The sequence below is a fragment of the Teleopsis dalmanni genome, chromosome 2, assembly GCF_002237135.1.
Source record: "Teleopsis dalmanni isolate 2A chromosome 2, ASM223713v2, whole genome shotgun sequence".
Lineage (NCBI taxonomy): Eukaryota > Metazoa > Arthropoda > Insecta > Diptera > Diopsidae > Teleopsis > Teleopsis dalmanni.
This window is the reverse complement of record NC_051847.1, coordinates 88,952,042-88,963,850: the sequence shown is the minus strand read 5'-3', so window position 1 is coordinate 88,963,850 and position 11,809 is coordinate 88,952,042. Positions and strand designations below refer to the sequence as shown.

General features: G+C 28.7%; 2 protein-coding genes across 2 annotated transcripts; both read left to right on the top strand.

Annotated features, from left to right (window-relative positions):
• The first annotated feature begins 3,023 nt into the window (after positions 1 to 3,023).
• LOC119682612 (probable serine hydrolase) lies at positions 3,024 to 4,259 on the top strand. Its single transcript, XM_038096097.1, has 2 exons — positions 3,024 to 3,193; positions 3,256 to 4,259. Exons 1-2 carry the CDS (start codon positions 3,173 to 3,175, stop codon positions 4,204 to 4,206), a joined length of 972 nt encoding a protein of 323 aa, XP_037952025.1. The 5' UTR covers positions 3,024 to 3,172; the 3' UTR covers positions 4,207 to 4,259.
• Positions 4,260 to 6,940: 2,681 nt separating this feature from the next.
• LOC119683703 (probable serine hydrolase) lies at positions 6,941 to 8,061 on the top strand. The gene is made up of 2 exons (XM_038097509.1): positions 6,941 to 7,037; positions 7,100 to 8,061. The coding sequence occupies exons 1-2, from the start codon at positions 7,017 to 7,019 to the stop codon at positions 8,042 to 8,044; spliced, it is 966 nt and encodes a 321-aa protein (XP_037953437.1). The 5' UTR covers positions 6,941 to 7,016; the 3' UTR covers positions 8,045 to 8,061.
• Positions 8,062 to 11,809: the final 3,748 nt, after the last annotated feature.

Genomic DNA, 11,809 nt, shown 5'->3' with positions numbered 1-11,809 from the left:
TTATTGAATAAATAGCAGTATATAAATTAGTTTTTAAAATACCTTAAAGATTATGTATATTTTTATAACCTAATTCATGATAGTTTGATAAGATATGCAATAATGTATATATATAAAATGAATATTTCATATCGTTTCTATAATATCTCATCAGATTTCGCTAAATAAAGTGTCAAACGTTTAAATAAAATTAAAAGTCTAGAGAAGTAGTTGTGTAAAAAATTTTAATAATTTAAAAATCAAAATTTAATGGTTAAAATAGATCATTTTAAAATTTATCAAATTTATTGATATTGAGCATTAATTAGCAGCTAAATATACAAAAGGTATGTTTACAATATATATTTTATATGTTGGGGCGAGCTGATTTGTTAGAGATCTACACTTTTTGATAAAATTGTATACCAAGACACGATGTTTTAGAGTTTAGACCATTGCAATCAATACTTCCTCGGCTAGTACTCATTTTTGAAGGCAAATGAAATATAGAAGCTTATAAAAATGTTAAGCATAAAATTATAAAAATCCGATATTATTTGGTAAAGATATAGTAAAAAGAACTTCACACAAATCACTTATAAAATAGGCTAGGGTTTTTTTTAAATAGCATTTAACAAACTAAATTAAAATTCCGTTTTTTTACTTTAGGTTTATAAGTTTAAACATATTTCCGTTAAACTCCATAACATCCGATATTTAATTTAAATTTTATATAGGTCTGTTCTATAGTCTGTACCATGAGAGAATTGGTGAGGACAAGTAGTTATTTCGCACAGTAAAAAATTTACTTTACTATTACTTAAAAATTTATTTGATTATAATTGATATGAATTAGAAAAAGAATTGATGAGTTGTGTTATAAATATGGATATGACAGTAACGTTTTCGTTTTTAAAACGGCAAATTTATTCGTTCACTAATTTTTTTTTCCTATTTTCAGTAAAAAGAGATTCCACTTTATTCGTACTTTTATAGTGATTATCAGTTATACTGTCATTGGTTTGGAAATATAAATTCAGAATTTTGAATGAGTCTTCTACTTCATTCTTAGAAGGCTGATGAACACTTACATCCAACGAACCCTCATTATCACTTTCCGTTGCGCTTAGAATTGGATCCAATAATTTAGAGCTATAGTGCATCAAACGGAAAGTTTGATGTACAAATATCATTGTCAAGCTCAATATAATCATTAAGAGTAGCATTGGAAGTTATTTTATTTACTTTAAACCACACCGCCATCTACTAACATTTGTATAAAGATGCAGCATAAGAGAGAAAACATTAAACATTTGGTTTGGAAAAAGGGACTTCCCCTAACAGCGAAATACATTTATACTTAAAACAAAGATTCGACTTATGGAATGCACTTTCCCATATTCCTATCGGCACGGAACAAAATATTTGTCGAGTTATAGACAAATTGGAGTTATAAAAGTTCGAGTTATGGATGTTTGTCTGTATATATTTTCAGTATACTGAGAAATATAAATGAAATTAATCCAATGTCATAATTAAGACTGAAACTTATAAAAAAACAATATGAAATTTATAAATCATTATATCTTCGCTCAAACAAAAGACTCAATAGGAATAAAAATATATAATTCAACAAATTTTTCCTTGAAAGCGTTCGCATATTTTCTGTTTAAACTTCTTTTTTCAGGTAAGAGTAATTATTCTATTTCTATTTTAAAGCCTAATTGCCTGAAAAGAACAGGAACAGACCTTTTGTCTTAGATATGTTATAGCTGAGTAAAAAGAACTCGTCTGACCAACTGGCAAAGTGCAATCAAAACTTTTTAATTTTTAGTCAGATGTGCGTTAGTTTATCAATAACTAAATGTTGAAAAACAGTAGGGTTATTCACGAGTTTAAATAACGCACTAGATAACCGAGTAAGAGTGCTACCAGTTACGCTAAAGCAGGATATAGACGATGCTACATGTTTTCAGACAAGGTATGCGTACTACCAAATCGCACTGTCTATATTCAAGTTTCCATATCAAATTTCGGTCTGAGACATATATGCGGTAAAATTAAAACTTTTAAATTACTTGTTAAGTGTGCACACATGTCTGATTGCGTAATTTATTTTAAGAATTAAATAATTTAAGAATTTTTGGTGAGCGTAAAATAATTGTAAAGTAGAAGTTCTAAAAAGAGGTGCATAGTTTTCAAGGAAGTGCAACCACTAAAAATTTGTTTACCTTTTTTTCTAAATATGTCAAAAACAGCTTTTTCAAACTGTCAAAATGTCATGAAAAGCTTTTATTTAGGGTATGTTCAATGTATTTCTTTGCATTTGGGACGCATTCATACAGAATGTGATGGAATGGCTTATTTGCGCTTGAAATTTTATATGCAAGAATGAGCCATTCGCTTCTCATTTTCGATTTTTGACTAAAATGAGCCATTTTCGGTCAGTGTAAATGCTTGAAATTTTATATGCAAGAATGAGCCATTCGCTACTCATTTTCGATTTTTGACCAAAATGAGCCATTTTCGGCCAATGTAAACGCCATATTAGTGTCTTTTGAAGGGAAATCCCTTTTAGGAAAATAAAAGCTGCAAAAATTTGTGAGCCGATCATTAATTTTTCATTATGTTTTCATAAAATATCATGAGGTTTTTTAAGGAAATATTAATAGAACATAAATATTTAATTAATAAGTTATTATAATTTATAATGTGAATTTTTGAATATTTCTAACTACATTTAGCCAAGGAGATAAACCATTGCAAATTAAATGTGTCATCAATATTGTGTAAAATTTTTTAAAAAATATTAATTCACAAAATTCCATCACATTTGTGTAAAATATGAAAAAAAATTTTCTGAAGAAAGCCTTCAATAAATTGTTTATAATATCAAAATGTTTAAAGATTCCTCTTGATCGTTTGCAAGTTAAGGCGATTATGTTCTAATCGTGATTACAACTGCTTTCTTATCACACAAAACTTAAAAACTATGAACATTTACACGATGCGATAAGTAAAATTAAAACAAACAAACCAAAAAATGTTTTAAATATTTTTAATTCGATTGTCTGGCAACAAGTTTACTTCCCAAAATATCAGCAATTGAAGAAAGCAGCAAAGGTCGGTAAATGTTGTTGAAGTTTTGAAGCAACAATTGTTTGTGGAGATTTTTAACAATTCGGATATTCAAATGGACTTTTCAAAAGTTGAGGTAGTACACTATTTATAAAAAATTTTAATAAATATTTCAAATTTTAATTTAACTTATAATAGTATGAAGATGTTCGAGTTCCCGTGCCTTGGGGATATATTTCTGGTCGTTGGTATGGCAATAGAAATCGACGTCCAATATTAGCACTGCATGGTTGGATGGATAACTTAGGTACTTGGGATCTATTACTACCACATTTACCGAAACACATTGGCATCCTCGCTATTGACTTTCCTGGACATGGACAATCATCGCACTTACCTCAGGGAATGCAATATCATGTGATCGATTATGTTACTGCAGTTATGCATATTATAAAAGAATATAATTGGAAAAAAGTTTCACTTATGGGACATTCAATGGGTTCAGTTGTGGTATATATTTACACAGCATTATATCCATCAACTGTGGACTTAATAGTTAACTTCGATTTTGTAAAACAAGCCTTCTGGCAAGCAGATCTTGAAATTTATTTCTATGAACTTAGCTTTATAGAGCGACTAAATGATATGACTGAAATTACATCAAATAGAAATGAACCAAAATCATACGATTTTAAAACTTTGGAAAACATGATTCACGAGGGATCTGACCGTTCCGTTAATATTGAGAATTGTAAATATCTCTTAAATCGCAGCATAACCAAATCACAAATATCTCCCGATAAGTATTATTTTTCCAGAGATAAGAGAATCAAATATTGTAGACCATTTTTGGCTAACTCTGAACTTACACTGGAATTAAATAAAAGAATACAAAACATTCCATATTTTGTGATAAAAGGTTTGAAATCTTCGTTTCTTAATGAGGATTCAAATGAAGTTTTAAAGATACTGCGTGAAAACAATCCACATTTTGAATATTATGAAATTGATGGAACTCACCATTTACACATGAATAATGCGGAAGAAGTGAGTAAATATCTTAATCCATTTTTGAACCGCCACTACCCCGCCGAGCTTAGTTCTTGGTGTATTGATGATAATAATGAGGATGCCAGGAGTAAATTGTAAAATTTTTGTGCCAATTTTAATGTAAATATGTACATTTTTTATTTTATTTTGTATTGGGAAAATGATATTTATTAAGTAATAGGTTAATAAAGTAGTTTCTTAAATATCTAAACAATTGTGTGTATTTTTGTAACGTAATTAAAGATTAACATATTTTTAATACGATAAGATATGTAATTTCTTACGTATATTCAGTGAATGCTGAATATAGAGGCCTTTTTTAAAGGCCTAATATTGGTAATCAATGGGCCAAAGGTTATAAGTGGATTCCCAAGGGATCGCCGGTATAACCTAACATTGATAATATGCTGGCAATTACAGTATTAAGAAAAAAAAATATTTAATTAATATATGTGAGGAAGGAGATAAAATATTGAAAGTTAAATGTAGCATTAGCATTGTGTGAAATATTTTGAATTACATTTTTTATAAAACTTATAATAATAAATATTAAATCTATTAAATAAAAATATTTTCTGTAGAAATTCTTCCATAAATTATATAAAACATAAAAATGTTATAATGAAATGTATTTGAAAATTTATGATATCTGCTCTATATGTATTTAATTATTGTATATTAGTTAATATCTGGATACACCGTACAGAGGACATATTATGTTATTCAAGGGAAGTACAAAATCTTACAAAAATTTTAAGCATGAGTTTATAAAAATCCGATATTATTTGGCAAAGATATAGTGTAATGAACTCACATAAACCACCAATAAGTCAAGCTACAGTTATTTTGAAGTAATATTTGGCTACTGAAATTTGAATCAGAATTTTATACTTCTGTTTAGGTTTATACTTCTATTAAATAGATTTCGATCAAATTAATTACATTAAAATAAAAATAGAAATAGAGTTTTAATAGTCTGTTTTGAATAAGCCTCATAGATTAACTATAAATTTGTTAGCTATGATAGGGTTGTCTACAGATTTTTTTTAAATGTTTCTAAATTAAATTTAGCTCATCAGTGATGGATGTAATACTTAGAGCTGGAGCTAGTGTATATGACCCAGGTAAAAGATATTCGGAAGCACTGGGAAGTAATGTAACTACCTTTCAAGCGGAGATACGCGATAGATAAGTGCGCCAGCTTCAACCTTGAACGCAACTACCGGAACTATACATTTGCAATACTGACTGACAGCCAGGCAACTACAATAGTACTCATGACTTACCAGGTGACATCTAAACTGTTATTGAAGTGCATTGACAATCTGGACATACTTGGTTGAAACAATTAAGTGCACTTAATATGGATTCCGGATCACTCTGGAATCCTAAGTAATGAGGCGGCTGACAAACTTGCAAGGTAAGGTGCAGCAATGATGACAGTCCCAGAACCTTTCTGCGGACTTACACCCTAAAATGTTTTATGAATTGCATAGGACTAACAAAATAACTGAAGAATTATTACGGGAATACTAACCGGTTATTAGAGATTGAATAATCACCTAACAAAGTTAGGAATTCAATCAAACTTGGACTGCAGATACTGAAGGGAAGAGAGAGAAACCGGATGCCATTTGCTAGGAGTTTACACGGCACTGATGCAGAAGTGGAAGAAATACCTAGGAGGGTCTTTTATATAAAATAGGGAATTAAGGCTAGGAAAGACAACTTCGAAATTGTCTTTTAATAAAGAAATTGGACTTGGAGAAACACTTTAATCCGATTAAGGTGGACAATAAATCATTTAGGTCGCAGTGCACTATCTCTTATCCATATAATATTTAATAAATTATATTTGTGCCCTCAAATCCAACTAAGTATTCGTTATTTTATTTAAAACTCATGAAGTAGCAGTCAGTTTTGTTTGAGCCAACTAATTGAACAATTTAATTTGGAAAATAGATGGACTCAACATTCACTTTAGATATGGTTTCTTGATAACTTATATGGTATTAACATATTGTCTATTTTTGAACATATTTCTAGTAAAATTTAAAGGAAAAGTTACTTAAAGAGGTTTTCGAACAGAAGTGAAACAACAACAAAAATTTATTTTTTAAATTATTTTAATTAATTGAATTTTTGGCTGACCATACAGCTGTTTCGAGTATTGCCAAATACCCTTCATCAGTGGTCTTCATCAGTGATCAGGAAAAGTTACTTGAATTTTATTATTTTCTGTTTCTGTAACCAAATCTGTAAGATGAGAGAGTCTGATGAAATTTCAAGTCTGAAATTGGCTGGTACCTAATGGGTTAAGCCTACGAGAAATGAGTATGAAATGTAAAAATCATTATTTCTTTATTGCAATGAAATTCTGAGTAGGAATAATAACATAGGATTTATTAGATATATATGTGATGCGTAAACTATTCTTTCACAGAAATTAAATACGATTTTATACCCATTTCAAACTTGAGAAGCACGGGAAGAGACCTATTGTATGTGATTAAGCAGATAAAAATGTGAAAGATAAATGTACGATTAGAATTTGAAGTAGCAAACCTTCCATTAATATTTAACAATCTCTTAAAATGTTGAAAAATTATCTTCTAAGTAAAACTGCTAAAAATAGACCTGCACGCAAATTAAGTTGATTATATTCTAATTGTGTTTAGAGTTGCTCACTTATAACACAAAACTTAAAAATTATAAACATTTACACAATGCGATAAGTATAATTAAAACAAACAAGACCAAAATATATTTTAAATATTTTTAATTCGATTGTCTGGCAACAAGTTTACTTCCCAAAAAATCAGCAATTGAAGAAAGCAGCAAAGGTCAGTAAATGTTGTTGAAGTTTTGAAGCAACAATTGTTGAGATTCTTAACAATTCGGATATTCAAATGAACTTTTCAAAAGTTGAGGTAGTACTCTATTTATAGAAAATTTTAATAAATATTTTAAATTTTAATTTAATTTATAATAGTATGAAGATGTTCGAATTCCCGTGCCTTGGGGATATATTTCTGGTCGTTGGTATGGCAATAGAAATCGACGTCCAATATTAGCACTGCATGGTTGGATGGATAACTTAGGTACTTGGGATCTATTACTACCACATTTACCGAAGCACATCGGTATCCTCGCTATTGACTTTCCTGGACATGGACAATCATCGCACTTACCTCAGGGAATGCAATATCATGTGATCGATTATGTTACTGCAGTTATGCATATTATAAAAGAATATAATTGGAAAAAAGTTTCACTTATGGGACATTCATTGGGTTCTATTGTAATATACCTATATACTGCATTATATCCTTCAACTGTGGACTTAATAGTTAATATTGATTTAGTGAAACAGGCTTTCCGGAAAGCTGATAATGAAATTAATCGTTATGAAAGTACTTTTATAAAGCGTTTAAGTGATATAACTGAATTTAAGAAAAATGAACCAAAATCATACGATTTTAAAACTTTAGAAAATATAGTTCATGAAACGTCTAGTCGTTCCGTTAATATTGAGAATTGCAAATATCTTTTATATCGCAGCATAACAAAATCACAAACATCTCCAGATAAATATTATTTTTCCAGAGATAAGAGAATCAAGTATTATGAACCTTTTACTACTACATATGAAGTAACGCTGGAATTAAATAAAAGAATACAAAACATTCCATATTTTGTGATAAAAGGTTTGAAATCTTCATTTCTTAATGAAGACTCAAGTGAAATGTTAAAGGTACTACGTGAAAATAATCCACACTTTGAATATTACGAAATTGATGGAACACATCACTTACATATAAATAATGCGGAAGAAGTGAGTAAATATCTTAATCCATTTTTGAACCGTCGCTACCCCGCCGAGCTTAGTTCTTGGTGTATTGATGATAATAATGAGGATGCAAGGAGTAAATTGTAAAATTTTTGTTCTTATTTTAATGTGAATATGTACATATTTTTTATTAATATTTTTATACAATATATATATTAGTAAATATGTACTTGGGTAAATTATATATATGTACCAAATAAAAAGTGTTCAAATTAATTTTTAAAATATCTTAAAGATTATGTATATATTTTTATTGTAATCAAACATTAAAATTGTTTCATTCGATAAGATATACCATTATGTATATATATGCAGTGAGAACCCTAGTAGACACCGGCGAGACCACCACTTTATTTGATTAAGCTAATCAAACTTTTCAGAAATGAATTTGGCATTAACAAATGAAATGACTATCAACATTGCACAGTTAGGAGAGTTTCTGTTTAACATTTCTTTCTCTGTATTTAACTTTTATTAAAATTTGTAAATATATAGCTTGTTTAATTGCTAAAATTTTGCAAATATTATTGAAATGAATGTTGTCCTTTTCACACCTAAAGTTTCTGATTTTAAAATTCAAGATATGATTATTATCCACAGGCCTCAAAGGTAAGTGCTCGTTGCAGCAAAATAAACGTGAATTGCTACAATTCACACTAATACCATAATACCATAAAATTAAGTTTTAGGTTTAATTTGCATCAAATCGTGCAAAAAATAAGTCAAAAAATGTACGCAAAATTTAAATTGGATCTGCTAAGAAGTTCAAAACCTATCCTGGGTTTCCAGTACAGCGCAAATATCGCGGAAGCGTCACAAAAGACAACTAACCCATAGCATCGTCTAAACCCGACCAAAAGTTTTATGTAAGACATAAGACATAATCTATCAAACCGCTATCGCCCAGCCAAGACCAAATACCACAGAAGCTTCAAAAGTTCAGTGCAAATGCTGTAGAAGTTTCCATATGCTAACAGTGTAGCGTCATCAGTTCCGTCTAAAAGTTTTATATAAGATCACAATCTATACAATAATGCTTCACATAAGCCAACCAGTTTCTATAGTTCCACTTTATAAGGCCACAACCTCTTCAATGAATACTGTCTGGTCTACTCTAAATGAAAGATAATGATAGTAAGTATAATAAATAATAACAGTTAAAAAATATTTAAGTTATAAAAGTGAATAATAATTAGTATAGTAAGATTAATTAATGGTTAATAATAAATGTGAGGCCCAATGCTCCACTAAGTGAGAAGAACAGCAGTAAGTAACTGAGTAATAATTATGTGAGTAATAATAGTAAGTACCTAATAAATAAATAGGATGTAAATATTTAGGATAGTTAGATTAAGTTATTTAAAGCTACAAAATTAATAATTAGAATTAAGTTAATTTCTAATAAAACTTACTAAAAAATGTAGTAAACATCGTCCTATTTCCTCTCCATTTAGATCGCCGTCATTTAATAATGAAAATTCTAGTTGTCGTTCTAAAACTAGCTGTTGTTTTTTCAGAGCGCATAACCAACTTTTTTTCAGTACATCACTATTTTCATTTAAAAAGTTGTGAAGAACACAGCAGAATCGTGTAACGCAGAATCACCGAGAATCAAGACGGGTATTCTGACATCATTATTCACCCTACTTTTGTCCTCTAGAGCAATGTAATTTTCTAACTGCCTCTTTAGTGATGAGTTTTCCAGGATACACAGCATTTTTATAAAAAAAACGGTATCTGTAAATAAACAATAAAATATATTTATTGAATTTTTATATTCATTTATAAATTTGTTGAAATTCCATTGTTTATTTACGCATAAATTACTTACCTATAATCTACGAAGGCAAACAAAACGATCGAGTACCACCCTTTGTAGTTGTAGTAGTTAACACCATTCTGAGATTCTGGTTTTATTTCAATGTGGCTCTCATCTTTAATGTTGTTTACAATTAATATGTTTCAGTAATAATAAGTTGAAAACTTACCCATTGCACCTAAACTTTATGGAAAATTGAAAACTTCAAGTCCCCTGATGCACCTTGTTGATTAACCTTGTTGCTTATTAATGTAAATGCATTACACAATATTGTACACAAAACCGTTATTTTTCTTTGTGTTTTATTTGTAAATAAAAGAAAGTTTTTTTATAGCTTTTTTGACATATAAAAGATCTAAAAGCTGTATAAATTAACTTATTATATGTGAACGCTTCCTAATTTATATAAATGAGCAAGTGCCTAAATGAGACAGTGCGAACATGGTATTACTACACTTTTTTTACTTATTTCGTATCCGTAAATCTTAATGTAATTTCATTAATGTGTACTAAAATATATATTTTAAATATAAATACTTAATTTACCTGCAAATAGAGATTTCTCATGTTATCTCATATAACATTCCTAACTTTAATAATACAACATGTATGTGATAGATTGATTCTCCAAACTTTTAAAGCTTTCCCTAGTAGACTAATATCGTGAGATCACACACAATTGTTCCTTTGGAGAAATCGTAGTGCGATTTACTGTTAATTTTTTGGAAGTATGGACGGAGATCCTTAAAAAATGTTTGTGGATTTTACGGTTACTACTTCGATTTACGGTTACTACTACTGCTCCGTTCGCATGTTTTTGTATTGCAGCAAAGTGCGGTAAAAAACTAGGCAAATATTATATATTAATAAGTCTACGTATATACGTAAAAATCAAGCCAAATTAAATTTGGTATTAAAATGAATTTATTTATTAAAAAATTTAAATAAAAAAACGTGGTAAAAACAATGGTAATAAAGTAGGAAAGAGTAGTACTGTATTTTTTGATACAAATTAGAGACTTTAGTAAGAGACATTTTGTTTTTTACGGCATATTAAGTATTACATATATTATCAAACAAATCAATATAAAAAGATCAGTACGTAACGCATGATAGATACGATAAAGCATGTGCTCGTACTTTGTGCGCATACTTGGAATGCGTTCTTCTTTAGCTATTATATATTTATACATTTTATTTTAGTTTTCATAAGGTGTATTCTTTTGATATAAACGCTCGAATAGAACAACTTCTTGTTGCTTAACAATAACTTGGCATCACTGCCTAAATCAGTAAACATATGACAAGTAAAAAAATTTGACACAAATATGTGGTCGATAAATAAATGTTCATACAAAAATACTGCAAATTTTATAAAAAAATGTTCTTTTATATAAATATATAAAAAGTGAATGACTCAAAAAAAAGGTTAATAAGCATTATATATTGTATCTAAATTTATAAAAAAAAAATATACATTTTTCTAGGCTTTATCAATGAAGGCATTCACCAAATATTTGAAATTTTGGATAGGTAATATGAGATCGTCAATAAATTCATTTATATAACTTTTAAACTTCAAATATCATTAGTTAAAGCCAAATGATCAGTATTTAACACTTATTTTTCTAGCAATTGTCTTATAACTTTTTGCTTTTATTATAACGATTGTGTTTTTATATTTATTCATTAAGTATATTCTGTATTTATAAAACAGAAATTAAAAACTCATTAATAAATAATTTACGAATACCTTCTCCACAATTACTAACTTGTCAATCATCTTCAACTATGAGACACACTTGAAATTGTGAATAAGAATTGGAGAGTCATATATAGAAATGCAACGCTGTATAAAAATTTCAAGACATTCGACTTCTTTTTAACCATTGTCAAGTATATTTAATATTTTTGACACAACTAAGAATTTACACATTATTAACATAAACTGCAAATTACTATTGATGTGAAATGAAAAAAAAACATAAATAAGAAAAAATATCTATAGAAAGCTTTCCATAAATTATTTAAAT